General features: G+C 39.7%; 1 protein-coding gene across 1 annotated transcript in view; it reads right to left on the bottom strand.

Moving 5' to 3' along the window:
- The window catches only part of LOC106725391 (IQ domain-containing protein H-like), a 39684-nt gene extending 25091 nt beyond the window's left edge, over positions 1–14593 (bottom strand). Inside the window, exons 1-3 of the mRNA XM_014536298.1 lie at positions 14384–14593; positions 5125–5244; positions 2927–3021 (exon numbers count right to left, since the gene is read on the bottom strand). Of these exons, the coding sequence (XP_014391784.1) occupies positions 2927–3021; positions 5125–5244; positions 14384–14434 (266 nt within the window). The 5' untranslated portion in view covers positions 14435–14593. The remainder of the gene's footprint in view (positions 1–2926; positions 3022–5124; positions 5245–14383) is intronic.
- Between the last annotated feature and the right edge of the window lie 6 nt (positions 14594–14599).

The raw sequence follows: 14599 nt of genomic DNA, 5'->3' as shown, positions 1-14599 counted from the left end.
AAAGCTATCATTCAGAATTGAAGGTCAGATAAAGAACTTCACAGACAAGAAAAAAACTAAAGGAGTTCATCACCACCAAACCAGTATAATACGAAATGCTGAAGGGTATTCTCTAAGAAGAGGAAGAAAAAGGTAAAGATAAAAATTATGAACAACAAAGTGACAACAAATACATATCTATCAACAAGTGAATCTAAAAATCAAGTGAATAAAAAATCTGAAGAACAGAATAAACTGGTAAATATAATAGAATCAGGGGCATAAAAAGGGAGTAGACTGACAATTCTTGGGGGTGTTGTGGAAGAAGAGATTGGACAAAAATCTTACACCTATGGATGAGGACAATGGGGGGCGGTAAGGGCATAAGGTGGGGTGGGAACCGGATGGAGGGGAGCTATGGGGGAAAAAAGAGGAACAACCGTAATAATCTGAACAATAAAGATTTATTAAAAAATAAATAAAAAATAAAAAAAGAACTTAAGTGGAAAAAAAGAAAAGAAAAGGTCTCACCAGAATCTGTTTGCTGCAATTGCTCCCTAGTTGTTTTTTTTTTTAGCTGTCATAACCTGCAAATCTATAGCCAGGCTCTCTGTTCTTTGCCAACATGAGAGCACAAAGGGAAAGCTCGGGGAAGGAGAGCTTTCATTAGAGTTGGGGAAGACTCCCCTGTTTTCTTTCCCCAGCTCCTCCATTTGGCGGCTTTCTTACTTGCTGTTTGCATGCCTCATCCTTTGGCCACATACTTCCTTCACCTCTCGAGATCTCCTGGCTGTTTCTAAACAGGACTTCCACTTTGCCTGTTGGGTACTCTTGATTTTTTTGAACTAAGCGTCTATATAAATTTGGTAACCTCCAATATTTTCTTCCCCAAAAATCCCTTTTATTATTTTCCATACAGTTTCCTTGTTTTAAAAGATTATGTATATTAACCTACTTGCATGTCATATTTTTATTCCCAAATTTAAAAAATCAAAGATATAAATGACTAAAAATTAGACAGACTAGGGAAGGGTTGCCTCTACCCAAGGATGATGAATGCCTGTGGCACTATCTTTACATGGCGGAAAGGGAGTCAGGTGCATTGTAACCCAGGGTTCTTCTGCGTGCTGGGACTTGACTATGTCTATAGATATCCAAAATTCTTTGTGTACCTTTTCTGACACTTGACCTCACTGTCTGATATTATTCACTTACTTGATACAGCAGGTCCTAGAATAATGTCACTTTGTTCCACATTATTTCATTATAATGTTGATAAGAAGAAGAAAAAATTGATTCCCAGCCAGGACCACTGCCTGTGTGGAAGTTGCACGTTCTCCCATGTCTGTATGGGGTTTTTTCAGGGCCTCAGTCTCCTCCAACATTCTAAACATGTGCAGGTTAAGTGAACTGGCGTTTCTAAAATGCCCCCATCTAAGGGAGTGTGAGTGTGAATGGCCCTGTGAAGGAAGGATGTCCTGTCCGGGGTGGGTCCTGCCTGGAGCCCTGAGTTGCCCAGATAGACTCTGGCCCTGCACCCTTGAACTGGAATGAACAAATACAACAATTATCACCTTACTTGTTTTCATTAATCATCCTTAAATATGCGTATAGCTCACATTTATTTCTGTGTTCGGTACTAGAAGTGTTTGGGTCTTTATTTAGAAGTTTGGTGATTTTCTTTGTGACCAGAAATATGCTGTAGGAACTCAACTCTTCTTTATATCAATGGTAATATTGGTTTCATTGCACATGTTTTACTAAAGTCACAGTTTCTAAGAGCTTATAGACCTTAACCTTGGACTTATTGTATATATTTACCATGCAAATATGGGCCACAGAGGTTTTAAGCTGAGTACAAAACCTTAATTTACAAAGAAATTGAGGAGGCAGATGTATAAGGAGGCCCAAGGTGAGGAAAGGTCATTTCTCTTTAACTCAATTCTAATTTTAATAAATCATCTCTTAGGATGTATTTACATAATGAATATTTCAAGCAAGTTTTATTTTATTTATTTTTTTTTACCCCGGACACCAAAATCATCTTTACAATAAAGCACATACACTAAAAACTGGAAAGAAAGAGCCATGCAATCCAAACTGAATATTTCAAGCAAGTTTTATTTTATTTATTTTTTTACCCCAGACACCAAAATCATCTTTACAATAAAGCACATACGCTAAAAACTGTAAAGAAAGAGCCATGCAATCCAAATAGCGTAAAAACTGATTTGCATTAAAACATTTCCTTTAGCCCTAGCCCATGTGGCTCAGTGGTAGAGCATCGGCCCACACACCAAAGGGTCTCAGGTTCAATTCCCAGTCAAGGGTGCTACCTGAGTTGCAGGTTCATTCTCCAGCCTGGCAACCAATCGATGTGTCTCTCTCACATTAATGTTTCTCTCTCTCGCTCCTCCCTCCTTTCCACTCTCTAAAAATCAATGGGAAAAATATCGTTGGGAGAGGATTAACAAAAAAACAAACAAAAATTTTCCTTCAGGAATTAAATTTTGGGCACATTTTACTAAAAAAATAAAAAATCAATGGGAAAAATATCCTTGGGAGAGGATTAACAAAAAACAAACAAAAATTTTCCTTCAGAAATTAAATTTTGGGCATATTTTACTAAAAAAATAAAGAGGAATTACACCAAAATATGACCCTAAAATCACTGATATGGTGTCAAGCATGAGAACTCAATAAATGTAACCAAGAATAAACTGTATTCAAGTCCAAATTGTGCCATTAACTTTTTTCATATAATAAGCATCCTTTATACAATACTTGCAAAACATAATCTTTTCCATTGACTTTTTGTGCAAAACTTCTACTGAAATTAGGATATCAAAAAAGCCAAATAAAATTTTGTCTTTACAGTCATTTCATCTGAGTGAGAAAAGTTACGTTTTTGTACTTATTTGGATCCATAAATGTCTATTTTACTTACCATTCGGAAGTGTGGGGAGAAAATAACTTATTCTCACTAATGGGAGTCGTTAACACTTGATGGTTTACAACATTTAAATACTTCTCAATGTGAATCTGTTACAGAAAAGTTAAAAGTTTAGGCCATTATAGTGGACTTAAGATACTCAGTTAATTTACTTCATTTCATTAGGTTAACACTCTGAATTGTGTAATTAAGCCAAAAGACACAACATGCTATGTGTTTATTACATGCCTAAGGTATAATTAGGCACCTCAAGGCCAAATTACTTTATCCCAAAAAGCATTGAGACTCAAAGCTTGAGTGACCTGTAGCACTCTTCACAAGTGAAACTATGCACAATAGTCAGTAAATTGCTTAGCCAGGTAAATTTACTAGGCAATGCAGATATGGAGTAATGTTTTTTTCTTTCAGGATGTCAAGCAAGCACCGAGGAAAGAATTTGGCCTTCAGGTAACATTGAAAATGGCCAACCCAAAGACTCCAGCTGAGTCCAGCCCTCTCACCATCAGGCAAATAGGACGATGGTGTGCTAGTCTGCTGAGGCTACAAAATCAAGCACACGTCTCACAGCCTCAGGAGCTGACAGATGAAGCTCAGAATATGGTAGCATGAAAGTCTGAGGCAAGAGCAAGGGTACTGACAGAGAGCTGGAAGATGGAGATGGTCCTTGTTTGGATCCATGGACTCCTACATCCTGGCTGTATTTTATTTTGTTTTTAGTTTTAAAGAAATTGAAATATAACATTATATTCATTTCAGGTGTATAACATAATGATTCGGTAATTGTATGTATTGTGAAATGATCCCCACAATAAGTCTGGTTACAAATATTTTTCTTTTAAGATCTTTTAAGATGTAATCTCTTAGTAAGTTTCAAATATACAGTACAGTATTTTTAACTATAGTCATCCTGTTGAACATTAAATCCCCAGAACTTATTTTTTTTATATAACTGGAATTTGTACTTTTGACCACCTTTACCCATTTCACCCACCCCCACTTCCAGCAACCAGCAATCTGTTTTCTGTATCAGATGTTCTTGCGGGGCGGGGTGAAGTGTTAGATTCCACATATAAGTAAGATTATACAGTATTAGTTTTTTTCGGGGGGGGGGGGTTCGACTTATTTCACTTAGCATAATGTCCTTGACGTCTATCCAAGTTGTCTCAAATGGAAATATTTCTTTTTTTATGACTGAGTAATATTCCATTGTGTGTATGTATATATGTATATATTTCTCTTTATCGATGAACAGTTAGGTTGCTATCATGTCTTGGCTATTGTAAATAATACTGCAGTGAATGTGGGGATGCAGATAGTTTTTAAGTTAGTGTTTTTGTTTCCCTTGGAGATACATCCTTGTTTGGCAATTGCATATTATTCTTGTCTGAAGATTGGATTCTCCCCACCCTAAGATCTGTCTATAACAGTGATTTTCAGCCTGTGCTCGGCAATAACTTTTAAAACATGCACTATCTGACTATTTCGTCAGGGGCACTGACCTCTTTTCCCTGAGCTTGTCAAATTAAACAATGACAACAGTCAACACAACAATAGTCATTCTGTGTGAATGAATAAAAATGGTACCTTTTTGTGTCAGATCGGCAAAAAAAATATATTTTTGGCATGCTGCAGAAATTTAGTAATTAGTTCATGTGTGGGCCATGAGATGAAAAAGATTGAAGATCACTGGTCTATAATTATGAAGTCCTGATTTACTTGATTTCTGTTTCAAAATTGGTATATTTCTTTGGTTTTACCCATTAGGTTACTATATTTTAAAAAAATGACTATTCTCAAAATACTTAAGCTATTAGGAAAAGTCAACTCTTATTTCTCGAGTGAATCTGATAGAAACTCTCTATGATGTCTTGGCATGAATCCCTTTTGGTCAGACATATTGTTGGACTAATAGTGGTTATTTTTAAAATTCTTTTTCTCAAACCACATTTTAGAAGTTATCATTGCATAATCTGACATTATCAATACCTTAAATTCTTTGTGGGATGTGACAGGATGTGAATCAATCAGTTAATCATCATTACCATTTTAAAAAGGGATGAGAACAAGCTGATGATCACCCTAAATCCCTCTCTGTTATAGGATCTCACAGAGTCCTGTGAGAACCACAATTCTTTTCTTGAGGCATCTTTGTTTCCTCTGGTATTTTATTTAATATTGAAAGTTCTACTTACTCTTAACCCCATTTCAGTCCTTTTGATTGCTGTTTTAAGATTCTGAATGTCTAGAGTCTCTCCTTCTTCAGATGGGAAGTCGGCTAATTTCTCCCTTAATTGCTGAAGGTCATCATGGACCTGTAGGTGTAAAAATATGACATAGTAAAAGTGTACATACATAGTCCATCTAGAACATTTATTTTAAAGGTTTGCAATTTGTGCTGTATTTGCTAGAGACAGTAAGGTTGATTTTACAGTGTTCATTGGAAAGGACTGTCTTATGGTTTTAAGACAGTTTTTGTTAGAATGTTCCATTATTGTCTTAGATTTTGAAAAACTAAGTTTTTATACAATTGTCTGTTTTTCCTTTCCCCCTTAGAAACAAATCCAAACTAAATCTGCAATACAAATGGTTTCTGCTTTTTCAGATGGTAAAGCAGTTTTTTCAGGGACCATAAGAAGTTTATGCCAAACTCTGATTTCTACTAATTGGTTAAAAGGTAAGAAAAGAGAACATTTTGTGGCTCAGTTGTTGAGCATCATCTTGTGCACTGAAAGGTTGCTGGTTTGATTCCCAGTCAGGGAACATAACTGGGTTGTAGGTTTGATCCCCAGTTCTAGGGAGAGCTGTGTCTTTCAAAAGGGAATTGCAAATATGTTGACAGGGCCTGTTGGCTTTCCTGTCTAGCTGGGTCTTCCCACTAACTGTTCTGAAGAACCAGTTCTGTAGGACAGGTATGTGGCCTTGACTTTGTTTTATGTGGTCAGAAATGAAAATGATCCATGAGGCAAAAGCTACATCTGTTACCACTTTAACATTTCCCTTCAATTTTTATTTTCCTTTGAAATGATGACTCTCTCTCCAATGTCACGCACCCTCAGTATAAAATGGGCATTGTGAAATTAGCACCAGATTCTCTGAATTCATATTAGAAATCAAACTTCAACAGATAAATACAGATGGCACCAATTATTATATGGGCTGCTGCCACAAGAAAAACATTTTGCTATGCAAATGTATGAACCCAACACCTGTCTCACCGATAGTCCCACCAATAACAATCTGCAGACTGGGTTGCTAAAGGCATTTTGAAACAGTTACCTTTCTCTGTTCATCTACCTGGACTTACTCATTGATCCAGCCTATGTCATCGATTACTCTTAGAATATTCCCACTGAGCCAAGTATTCAAAAGATCAGAATTTGCATCTTTTCACTGACGGGCATCACAGTCTGGCAGGCACATCTGGTCACTTGGTACTCTGCACAAACTGTCATGTACAGCCTTCAGGGCTCACAGATTGAATATAAACACACCTACTGCTTGCTCGGAGGCTCTGAGGATGAAGATGTACTTCTTGCACTTGTTTTGTCCAAATTACTGCTGCAAGCTGATCTGCCACCTATTGCCTAAAGACATTTGGACAGTACCAAGAAGTGGTTCAAGGGCAAACCTCACTTCCAGACCCCTCTGAGCGCCTGAATTTCCTTCCTGTAGCTCTCATATGTGTGCCTTCATGTGTCATTCTGTAATTGTGCCTGGCAAGTGCTGGAGAGAGTGAAAACTGTCCTGGATTACTAGCAGGTCTGACTTCTTCATCTGCCTTGTGTGGACAATTACTCTCTTCATAGAGTCGTGAGATATGTATAGGTCTGGTACATAGTAAGAATCAGTAAAAGGCAGATGAACGAAATTCCTTGTTCTCTCACTGATGTCCATGTACATTACCCACATATTCTCTAGCTTCTTCACCAAGAAAAAAAAAAGAATGCTTCTACTTCACAGAATTGCTGAGTGAAAAGGAAGCAATGTGTGTGACAATGAGTGAATATGGGCTTTGGAAACAGATAGACGTAAACTAGAATCTACTTCTTCCTTTACTAAACCGAGCTTGGCAAAGTCACCTAGCTTTTTAGAGCCTTAGTGTTCTCATCTGTAAAATGGAGGTAAATAACCACCTCTCAGAATAGTGTAAGAATACGATGAGTTCAAGTGTGTCAAGTGCTTTGTGTAGGGCCAGCCGCATAGGAGAGCACTGAACAAATGCTCCTTCTCCTCTCCTGTGAAACCTAGTGAAACTCCTTGCACGTAACTGGCACCTAGTAAATGTTCACTGATTTGAACTGCTCTCTTAATCTTTCTCAAGAGCTTTCACTTTACCTTTCTTGCCAGATAGTTTCTTCTCCCCGCTTAATGACCGCACATCTGTATAATTGCTTTAGAGACAAGTACTGTAGAAAATCTTTCACCACACTCGGGTAGGAAAAGAGATTAAGTTCTAAATCTCTGTTCTTTCTTCAAATAGATCCAATCTACCTTATTGAAACTTTACATGTCACCCAGCATCTCTGTGATCATCAGACCCATTGCTTCCCATACATTTTTATTTATTTATTTTAATATATATTTTTTATCATTGATAGTATTATAGATAGCTCCCATCTTCCCATACATTTTGAAATCTACTTGGAGGAAATTATTATTTTGACAGTTTGGGGATAGGGCTGCTTAATAAGAAGGCCTTGAAATATTTAATGCAGTAAAGATTTGCTCTAGAATTTAAAAGAGCCGTGCAACCAGACTCCACATTGTCAAAAGCAATCTATCTCATAATTACCATTTTACTCATCTCTGCTAAAGATAGAGTTAGGCGGAGTCATTCTCATCACATTTATGTTGTACGCTTCTGACAAACCAGACAGCAGGATTGGTAAGAAAGACAGAGATAATATCAAGGTCAATTAACTCCAATGTTTCCAAGGTTGGTGTTAACACACAACTGTTGCATTTTGGAAATAAGATTTCCAGCCTGGCCGGTGTGGCTCAGTGGTTGAGCATCGACCTAGTAACCAGAAGATCATGGTTCGATTCCCAGTCAGGGCACATGCCTGGTTTGTGGGCTCGATCCCCAATAGGGGCGTGCAGGAGGCAGCCCAACAATGATTCTCTCTCATCATTGATGTTTCTCTCTCTCTCTCCCTCTCCCTTCCTCTCTGGAGTTTATAATTAGGGCACTGATTAATTGTATTTAAAGATCTTCTCTTAAGTATTTTAGATATTTTATCAAAATATTACTTTTACTATAAATTTGTATCAATTATTATGTTTTCTAAATAATAATCAATGTTAGTCCAGCTCCATTCTGCCGGGAACCAATTCCAGCATGTCAGCAAGGGCTGAATCATCTGGAGTGGCAATGGCATTTCCTCAAACCCGAAAAGGATGCATTAAATTCATTGCTTGCTGCCAGACAGCTCAGGGCATCTTAATCTACATATTATTGCCTCCTACTGGCCAAACATCTGAACAGCCGAAGGCAGTTTCCCTGATAATCTGACAATGGACTCTGTAAATGAAACCTGACCCTTTGAAGTGTATATCTCCATCTCGCCTCAGGACAATTTGTGTTAATAAAAAGCATGGGGTCCTGAGATGAGGAGATCTTACTTCCTTTAGCTAGGCTCCTCTGACTCCCTATAATGCCTTTCAAAATTATGATTTATCTCTGAACTCTTTATTAAGTTACACACAGCCCTTCTCCAGATTGCTGAACCCTTCTAGATGCTGGAACAAGAACCCCAGCACATTCACTTTTGAACAGAACATAAATTATTGGAGACTGAATTAATGAGTAGATTTGTATCCAGTCATCCATGATTGACGGACCAATCCTGTATTAGGTAAAATGGGATACCCAAAAAAATCAATTGTAACAGGGAAATAAGGCATACCTTGTTTGCCAAATTGCAATACCCTTAAAGTTCTCATTAAGAATGAAGTATTCCTAGTTAGAAAGACAAGCTAAAATTAACTTTTCTTCTTTTTCCAGCAATTTAGAGAACAAGTTAATCTTAAAAAGACACAGAAATGTACACAAAGCTAAGTAATATTAAATGGTAAGAGACCTAATCATAACTGCCATCTATTGAGTGTTGTACTTTATGTTATTCTATATTTTAATCCTCCAAGGCTCCTAAGAGGGAGTTCATATTATCTTCATTGTATATTTAAGGGAATGTGAGGTTTAAAGTGGTTAAGTAACCTGTGCAAGGTAACACAGCTGGCTAACTGGTGGAACTGTTCAAATCCAGGCAGTCTGAATCCAGACTAAATAATCCTCCTATATAATAAAAGAATAATATGCAAATCGACCAAATGGCGGAATGATCGGTCGCTATGATGCACATTGACCACCAGCGGGCAGATGCTTCATGCAGGAGCTGCCCCCTGGTGGTCAGTGCACTCCTATAGGGGGAGTGCCGCTCAGTCAGAAGCGCAGCAGTGGTGGTGGGAGCCTCTCTTGCCTCTGCTGCAGGTGGGCAGTAGGGAGTGAGGGGTCCCAGACTGAGAGCCCGGAATGTGAGAGGGATGGCTGACTGCTGGCTTAGGCCTGATCCCCGAGGGGTCCCAGACTGTGAGAGGGCGCAGACCAGGCTGAGGGATCCTCTCCCCCAGTGCACGAATGTTGTTCACTGGGCCTCTAGTCTATAATAATAAAAGGGTAATATACTAATTAGACCGGATGTTATTCCAGACGTCCTTCTGGACAAAGCTGGGGCTGGAGCAAAGCCCAGGTCCCGGGTGCCAGTGCCAGCAGCAGGGGGAAGGAAGGCCTATTTTTGTACAAATTTCGTGCATCAGGCCTCTAGTATACTAGTATAATAAAAGCCTAATATGCTAAGTGTCTGGTCGTCCAGTCATCGTTCAACCAATCAAAGCATAATATGCTAATGACATGCTAAGACTGCTTAACCGCTCATTGTGACATGCATTGGCCACCAGGGGGCAGATGCTCCGACTGATAGGTTAGCTTGCTGCTGGGGTCAGGCCGATTGGAACTGAGCAAAACTGGCTAAACATGCCCTGGAGCCCTCCCGTGGCCCCTCCCCAGTTGGCCAACCTCTGTGTCCCTCCCCAGCCCTGATCATGGACCAGTGGGGTCCTTTGGCCTGGCCTGCACTGTCTTGCAATCCGGAAACCCCTAGGGGGGATGTTGGAGAGCTGGTTTCAGCCTGATCCTGCAGGCCAGGCTGAGGGACCCCACTGGTGCAAGAATTCATGCACTGGGCCTCTAGTAGTCAATGTTAGTACAGCTCCATTCACAGAGAAGCCTAACCATTAACCAGTGCATGTAGAATATCTACCAATATGCAAATGTATGTTTTAAATATATAAAGCTAGAGGTTGCTGAAAATTCAGTAAAAAGGGCAGGGTTTAAATATCTAGAGGAGCAAAAAGGGCCAAAGGAAGACTCTCTTTTTATGCCAGGGTTGGATTGAAAAGGCTTGAGAAGATTGCTTGCATTTTCCATGTATATGAGTCAACTCACAGTACTCATCTTTGGTCAGTTTCTTTTCTATAATGTGAAATAATCATAATAATTATCTGGTAGTCTTGTTGTACAGGTTAAATGAGTTAAAATTTATAAAGCACTTAGCACCATGCATGATATACCTGGTAAATACTATGTTAGCTTTGATTATTGTGATTTTTCTTGAAAATAGTATTAGAGTTTATGTTTGCAATATGATCTAAATAGTAGCTCTCAACCTTGAGCATGTATCAGAGTTGTCTGAAAGGCTTGTAAAACACAGATCATGTCCTGGCTGGTATGCTCAATGGTTAGAGCACTGGTTTGATTCCCCAGTCAAGGGCAGTACCTGGGTTGCAGGCTCCTCCCCAGCCCCTGTTTGGAGTGCATGTGGGAGGCAATGTTTCTCTCTCACACTTTCTGTCGCCCTCCTTCCTTCCATTCCACTCTCTCTAAAAAAAAAAAAAAATCAACGGAAAAAAATATCCTTGGGTGAGGATTAACAAAAAGCAAACAAACAAAACCGATCACTAGGCTCCACCCCCAGTGCTTCTGATTTAGTAGATCTGGAAAGGGTTGTGAAAATATGCATTTCTCACAAGTTCCCAGCTGGTGCTGTTAATGCTGGTCCTGGGACCACACTTTAAGAACCACTGGTCCAAAGAGTTGCTTAATGTATCTGATTGAGACACAGACCAAATATACCACATCAGGGTGAAGCAAGTGGAGATCTGAAGTAACTGTTTTTCTGGCATAGATACCGTATATAATATGTATATATGTATATATCATACACCGTGGGGCCTTGACTTACGAGTTTAATTCGTTCTGAGACCGAGCTTGTTAAGGAGCTCGTTAAGGAGCTCGTTAACTCAAATTACTCTATCAACTCAATGCAAAAAAATCGGCGGAGAGACAGCTGGTATCTCAAAAAACTCGTTAGTCGGGACATTCGTAAGTCAAGGCCCCACTGTAATACATAATATATACATATATTACATACAGAAGTGGGCAAAAGTAAGTTAATAATAATACAAGAATTAATAAATAATACATGAATAAACTGTTTTGTGTACTCACAACTGTAAACCTACTTTTGCCCAACCCTATATGTATGTGTGGGCGTGTGTGTGTGTGTGTGTGTGTGTGTGTGTGTGTGATTTGATTGACTAATTGTAAAGGAAGGAAGTGGATTTTACAATGAAAAGAAATTATGTAGCTTTGGGGAAATTGAGTCAATTTATTTAGAGGTGTATTTAATCTAAGCTATGTACTGTATAGGAGAGAAAACTGAAACCCAGAGAAGTGAAGCGACTAGCCCAAAGTTGCCCACCTGGAAGAATGTCATGCCTATATCAGACCTTAGGATTCTGCCTCCCAACCAAGTGTTCTTTCCAGCACTGTTTATTGGCAGTCTGTTTGAAGGAAAGAAACCACAGCCCCAGGGAGAAATGAAATCCATGTGGCATGTCTGAGAGTGGTGCTGTATGCTCACAAACACTCAGGACTCAGTGGGAAAACAGGAAAGGTCTTCCACATTTTCCTCATTATACGTATGCTATACATCACCGGGGAGAATTTTACATTGTATGTGTCTAGAGATCAGCCTCAGCAATCAGGTTAAAATGTAGGCCCTGTTTCTCTACACAGCCTCTACACAGTGTGTCCAGAACAACCCCTTTACACAGATGGAGGTGCTGATCAGCATGGATATGACTGTTCTTAACTCTTGTTCCATTTTACAATTTGATGACAACGGACACAGAAAATATAATGTGGTATCCTGGACTGACCAAACAGCTACCTCTGGATCTCACTCCGAAATGAAAAGACTTCTGCTTTTCAGTCAGTATCTTATCCTACACTCTTCCAAACCACTATGGGCATGAGAATTCTTCCTGGATTCTGGTCTCTTTTTTTAGAGTTGTCTCAGGTCTGGAGAAGTAGGGGGAACTATAGAGAAACTTAATGGCTCCTGTAGTCAAATGAAGTATACTGTTGGGAAGAACTGGCTTTTTCTAAGTAAGAGTCTCCATTAGTGTTCTGATTGTTTGGAGTCTGTGAAAATGGGCTCTGGATTTGGAAGAGGGTATGTGTAGTGAATAATTCACCTCACCTAAAGAGAAGTCTGGCCTTTGCCCTTAGACAGTGGGAGGTGATCTGTAGGCCCATAATGTTTCCTGCTTGATAGGAATGTCTTTGCTTTGGAGGCTTTGGCCACCCGACAGTCTAACAGTGGGGTTTATGATGGGGCTTTGAACCACACTGTATCAGTTCCAAATGTTAGGAACAGAAGACTAAAAGCATTAGTCTGATCTCTGGGAAGGGCTGGAGAGGAAAGATCAGTCATGTAGAACAGTGTGAGACTGAGCCCCAATAAAAACTCTAGATACCAAAGTCTCTGGTAAGCTTCCCTAGTTGACAATACTCTGCACATTGTCATACACTGTGGCTGGGAGGAGGTAATGCTGTCCGATTCCATAGAGAGAGGATGACTGGACACTATTTGGACCCCTCTTGGACGCTGCCTTATGCATCTCTTCCCTTTGCTGATTTTTAGTTGTATCTTTACCCTATAATAACGCTGTAATTGTAAATATAGCACCTGTGAATTATTCTAGGAAATTAGCCAATGTGAGGGTGGTCAGGCCTCCCAAATTATAGACAGCTGGTCTGAAGTGAGGGTAGTTCTGGGGACTCCTGAACTTGAGGCTCCTGTAGAAGTGAGGGCAGTCTTGTGGAGACTATTCCCACAGACTTTGCAGTTTGGCTAAACTCATTCTAGGTGATGGTGAATAAAAGGGTAATAAGAGGTGCAGTAAGAAGATTTGGGTATGATTCATAATGGAGAAGTCTATGAAACTGTTAAGTTTAGGGGTTTGTATTTTGGAAAGGTGAGTTTACAGAGGTCTTTCCTAGATAGGAGCTAAGAGATAAAAATCCTGGCAGGAAGAAAAATTAGACCTATTGCAGATCTGAATGAGAGTCCTAATAGTGACCTTAGGAAAGTTACTAAAGTTAGTCAAATGGAACTAAATATAAGAGTTAAAAGTGACGATATATGTGGAAAACATTTTAAAACTATAATGTGTAAATGTTCTTTTACCTGTTCAGAAAAATCTGAGAGTATCACAAACTGAGTTATACTTGGAGAAGTTAAGGCTTTCTTGATATTTGCCCCTTCAGAAATAATTATTCCCCTGAGTTTTTAAACTTGTCACATTTTATATTAAAAACTTTAACTTGACTTGCTGTTATTTTAAATATATTTTTCTATGTGTGCATCCCCAAGCAAGGGACTTTTATTTTATTAAGATATAATTGACATATAACATTATATTAGTTTCAGGTTTACACCATAAAGATTTGATATTTGTATATATTGTAAAATGATCACAATTGGTCACATTCATCAGCAGTTATAATTTTTTTCTTGTGATGAGAACTTTTAAGATTTACTCTCTTAGCAACTTTCAAATATTACAATACAATGTTATTTACTATAGTTACCAGGTTATATACATTACATCCCCAGGACTTATTAGCAAGGGACTTTTAGATCCCCCAAATTTGGGTGCTTAAGAAAAGCAGTTCACATATTTCAACTTCTCCCCCAAATTTCTTATTACTCCTGAAATGTGTTTGATTTGTATCGTCCCCAATCCCCTACATCATGGATTCAAATTTCTCAGAACAATACATTTTAAAATGGTGCCTCAGGGTGAGGTGGCTTTCACCGAAGTAAAGGTTCCGGGTGAGGTGCGCGGTCTGGGAGTTTTTACCAGAGACACCCAGAGGCGAACTAGGCTTATGAGCGAGGTCTGGGTTGGCGAGTTTGGGAGCTCTCCGGAGGCAATCTGGGGGCAGCGCTCCCAGTGGGTGGGTGCGAGTGGATCTGCGCCGCCGGGCTCGCTGGGCAGTGTGTTAGCTGGGCCGGGCCGGGCCAGGAGGGGCCCAGTTCCCACCTGGATTAAGATGGTTCCGATGGGGTCCTGGTTTTCAGTCTCCTGAGCCATGGCTAGGGCCGGGGAGGGCTGGAGAGCCCGGAAACATTGGTGGAGGGAGCTCGTTCCCTTGGCAACAGCACGCTCGGCCCGGCCTGTCCCACGCCGGGAGCGGAAGAGGGGGAGAGGGCGGAGTCAGGGCCGCCGGGCCAGTCCGAGAACGCGTCCTCCCAGTCG

Source organism: Myotis brandtii, unplaced genomic scaffold (assembly GCF_000412655.1).
Source record: "Myotis brandtii unplaced genomic scaffold, ASM41265v1 scaffold160, whole genome shotgun sequence".
NCBI lineage: Eukaryota > Metazoa > Chordata > Mammalia > Chiroptera > Vespertilionidae > Myotis > Myotis brandtii.
The sequence above is the reverse complement of the archived record's forward strand: the minus strand, read 5'-3'. Positions and strand labels throughout refer to the sequence as shown.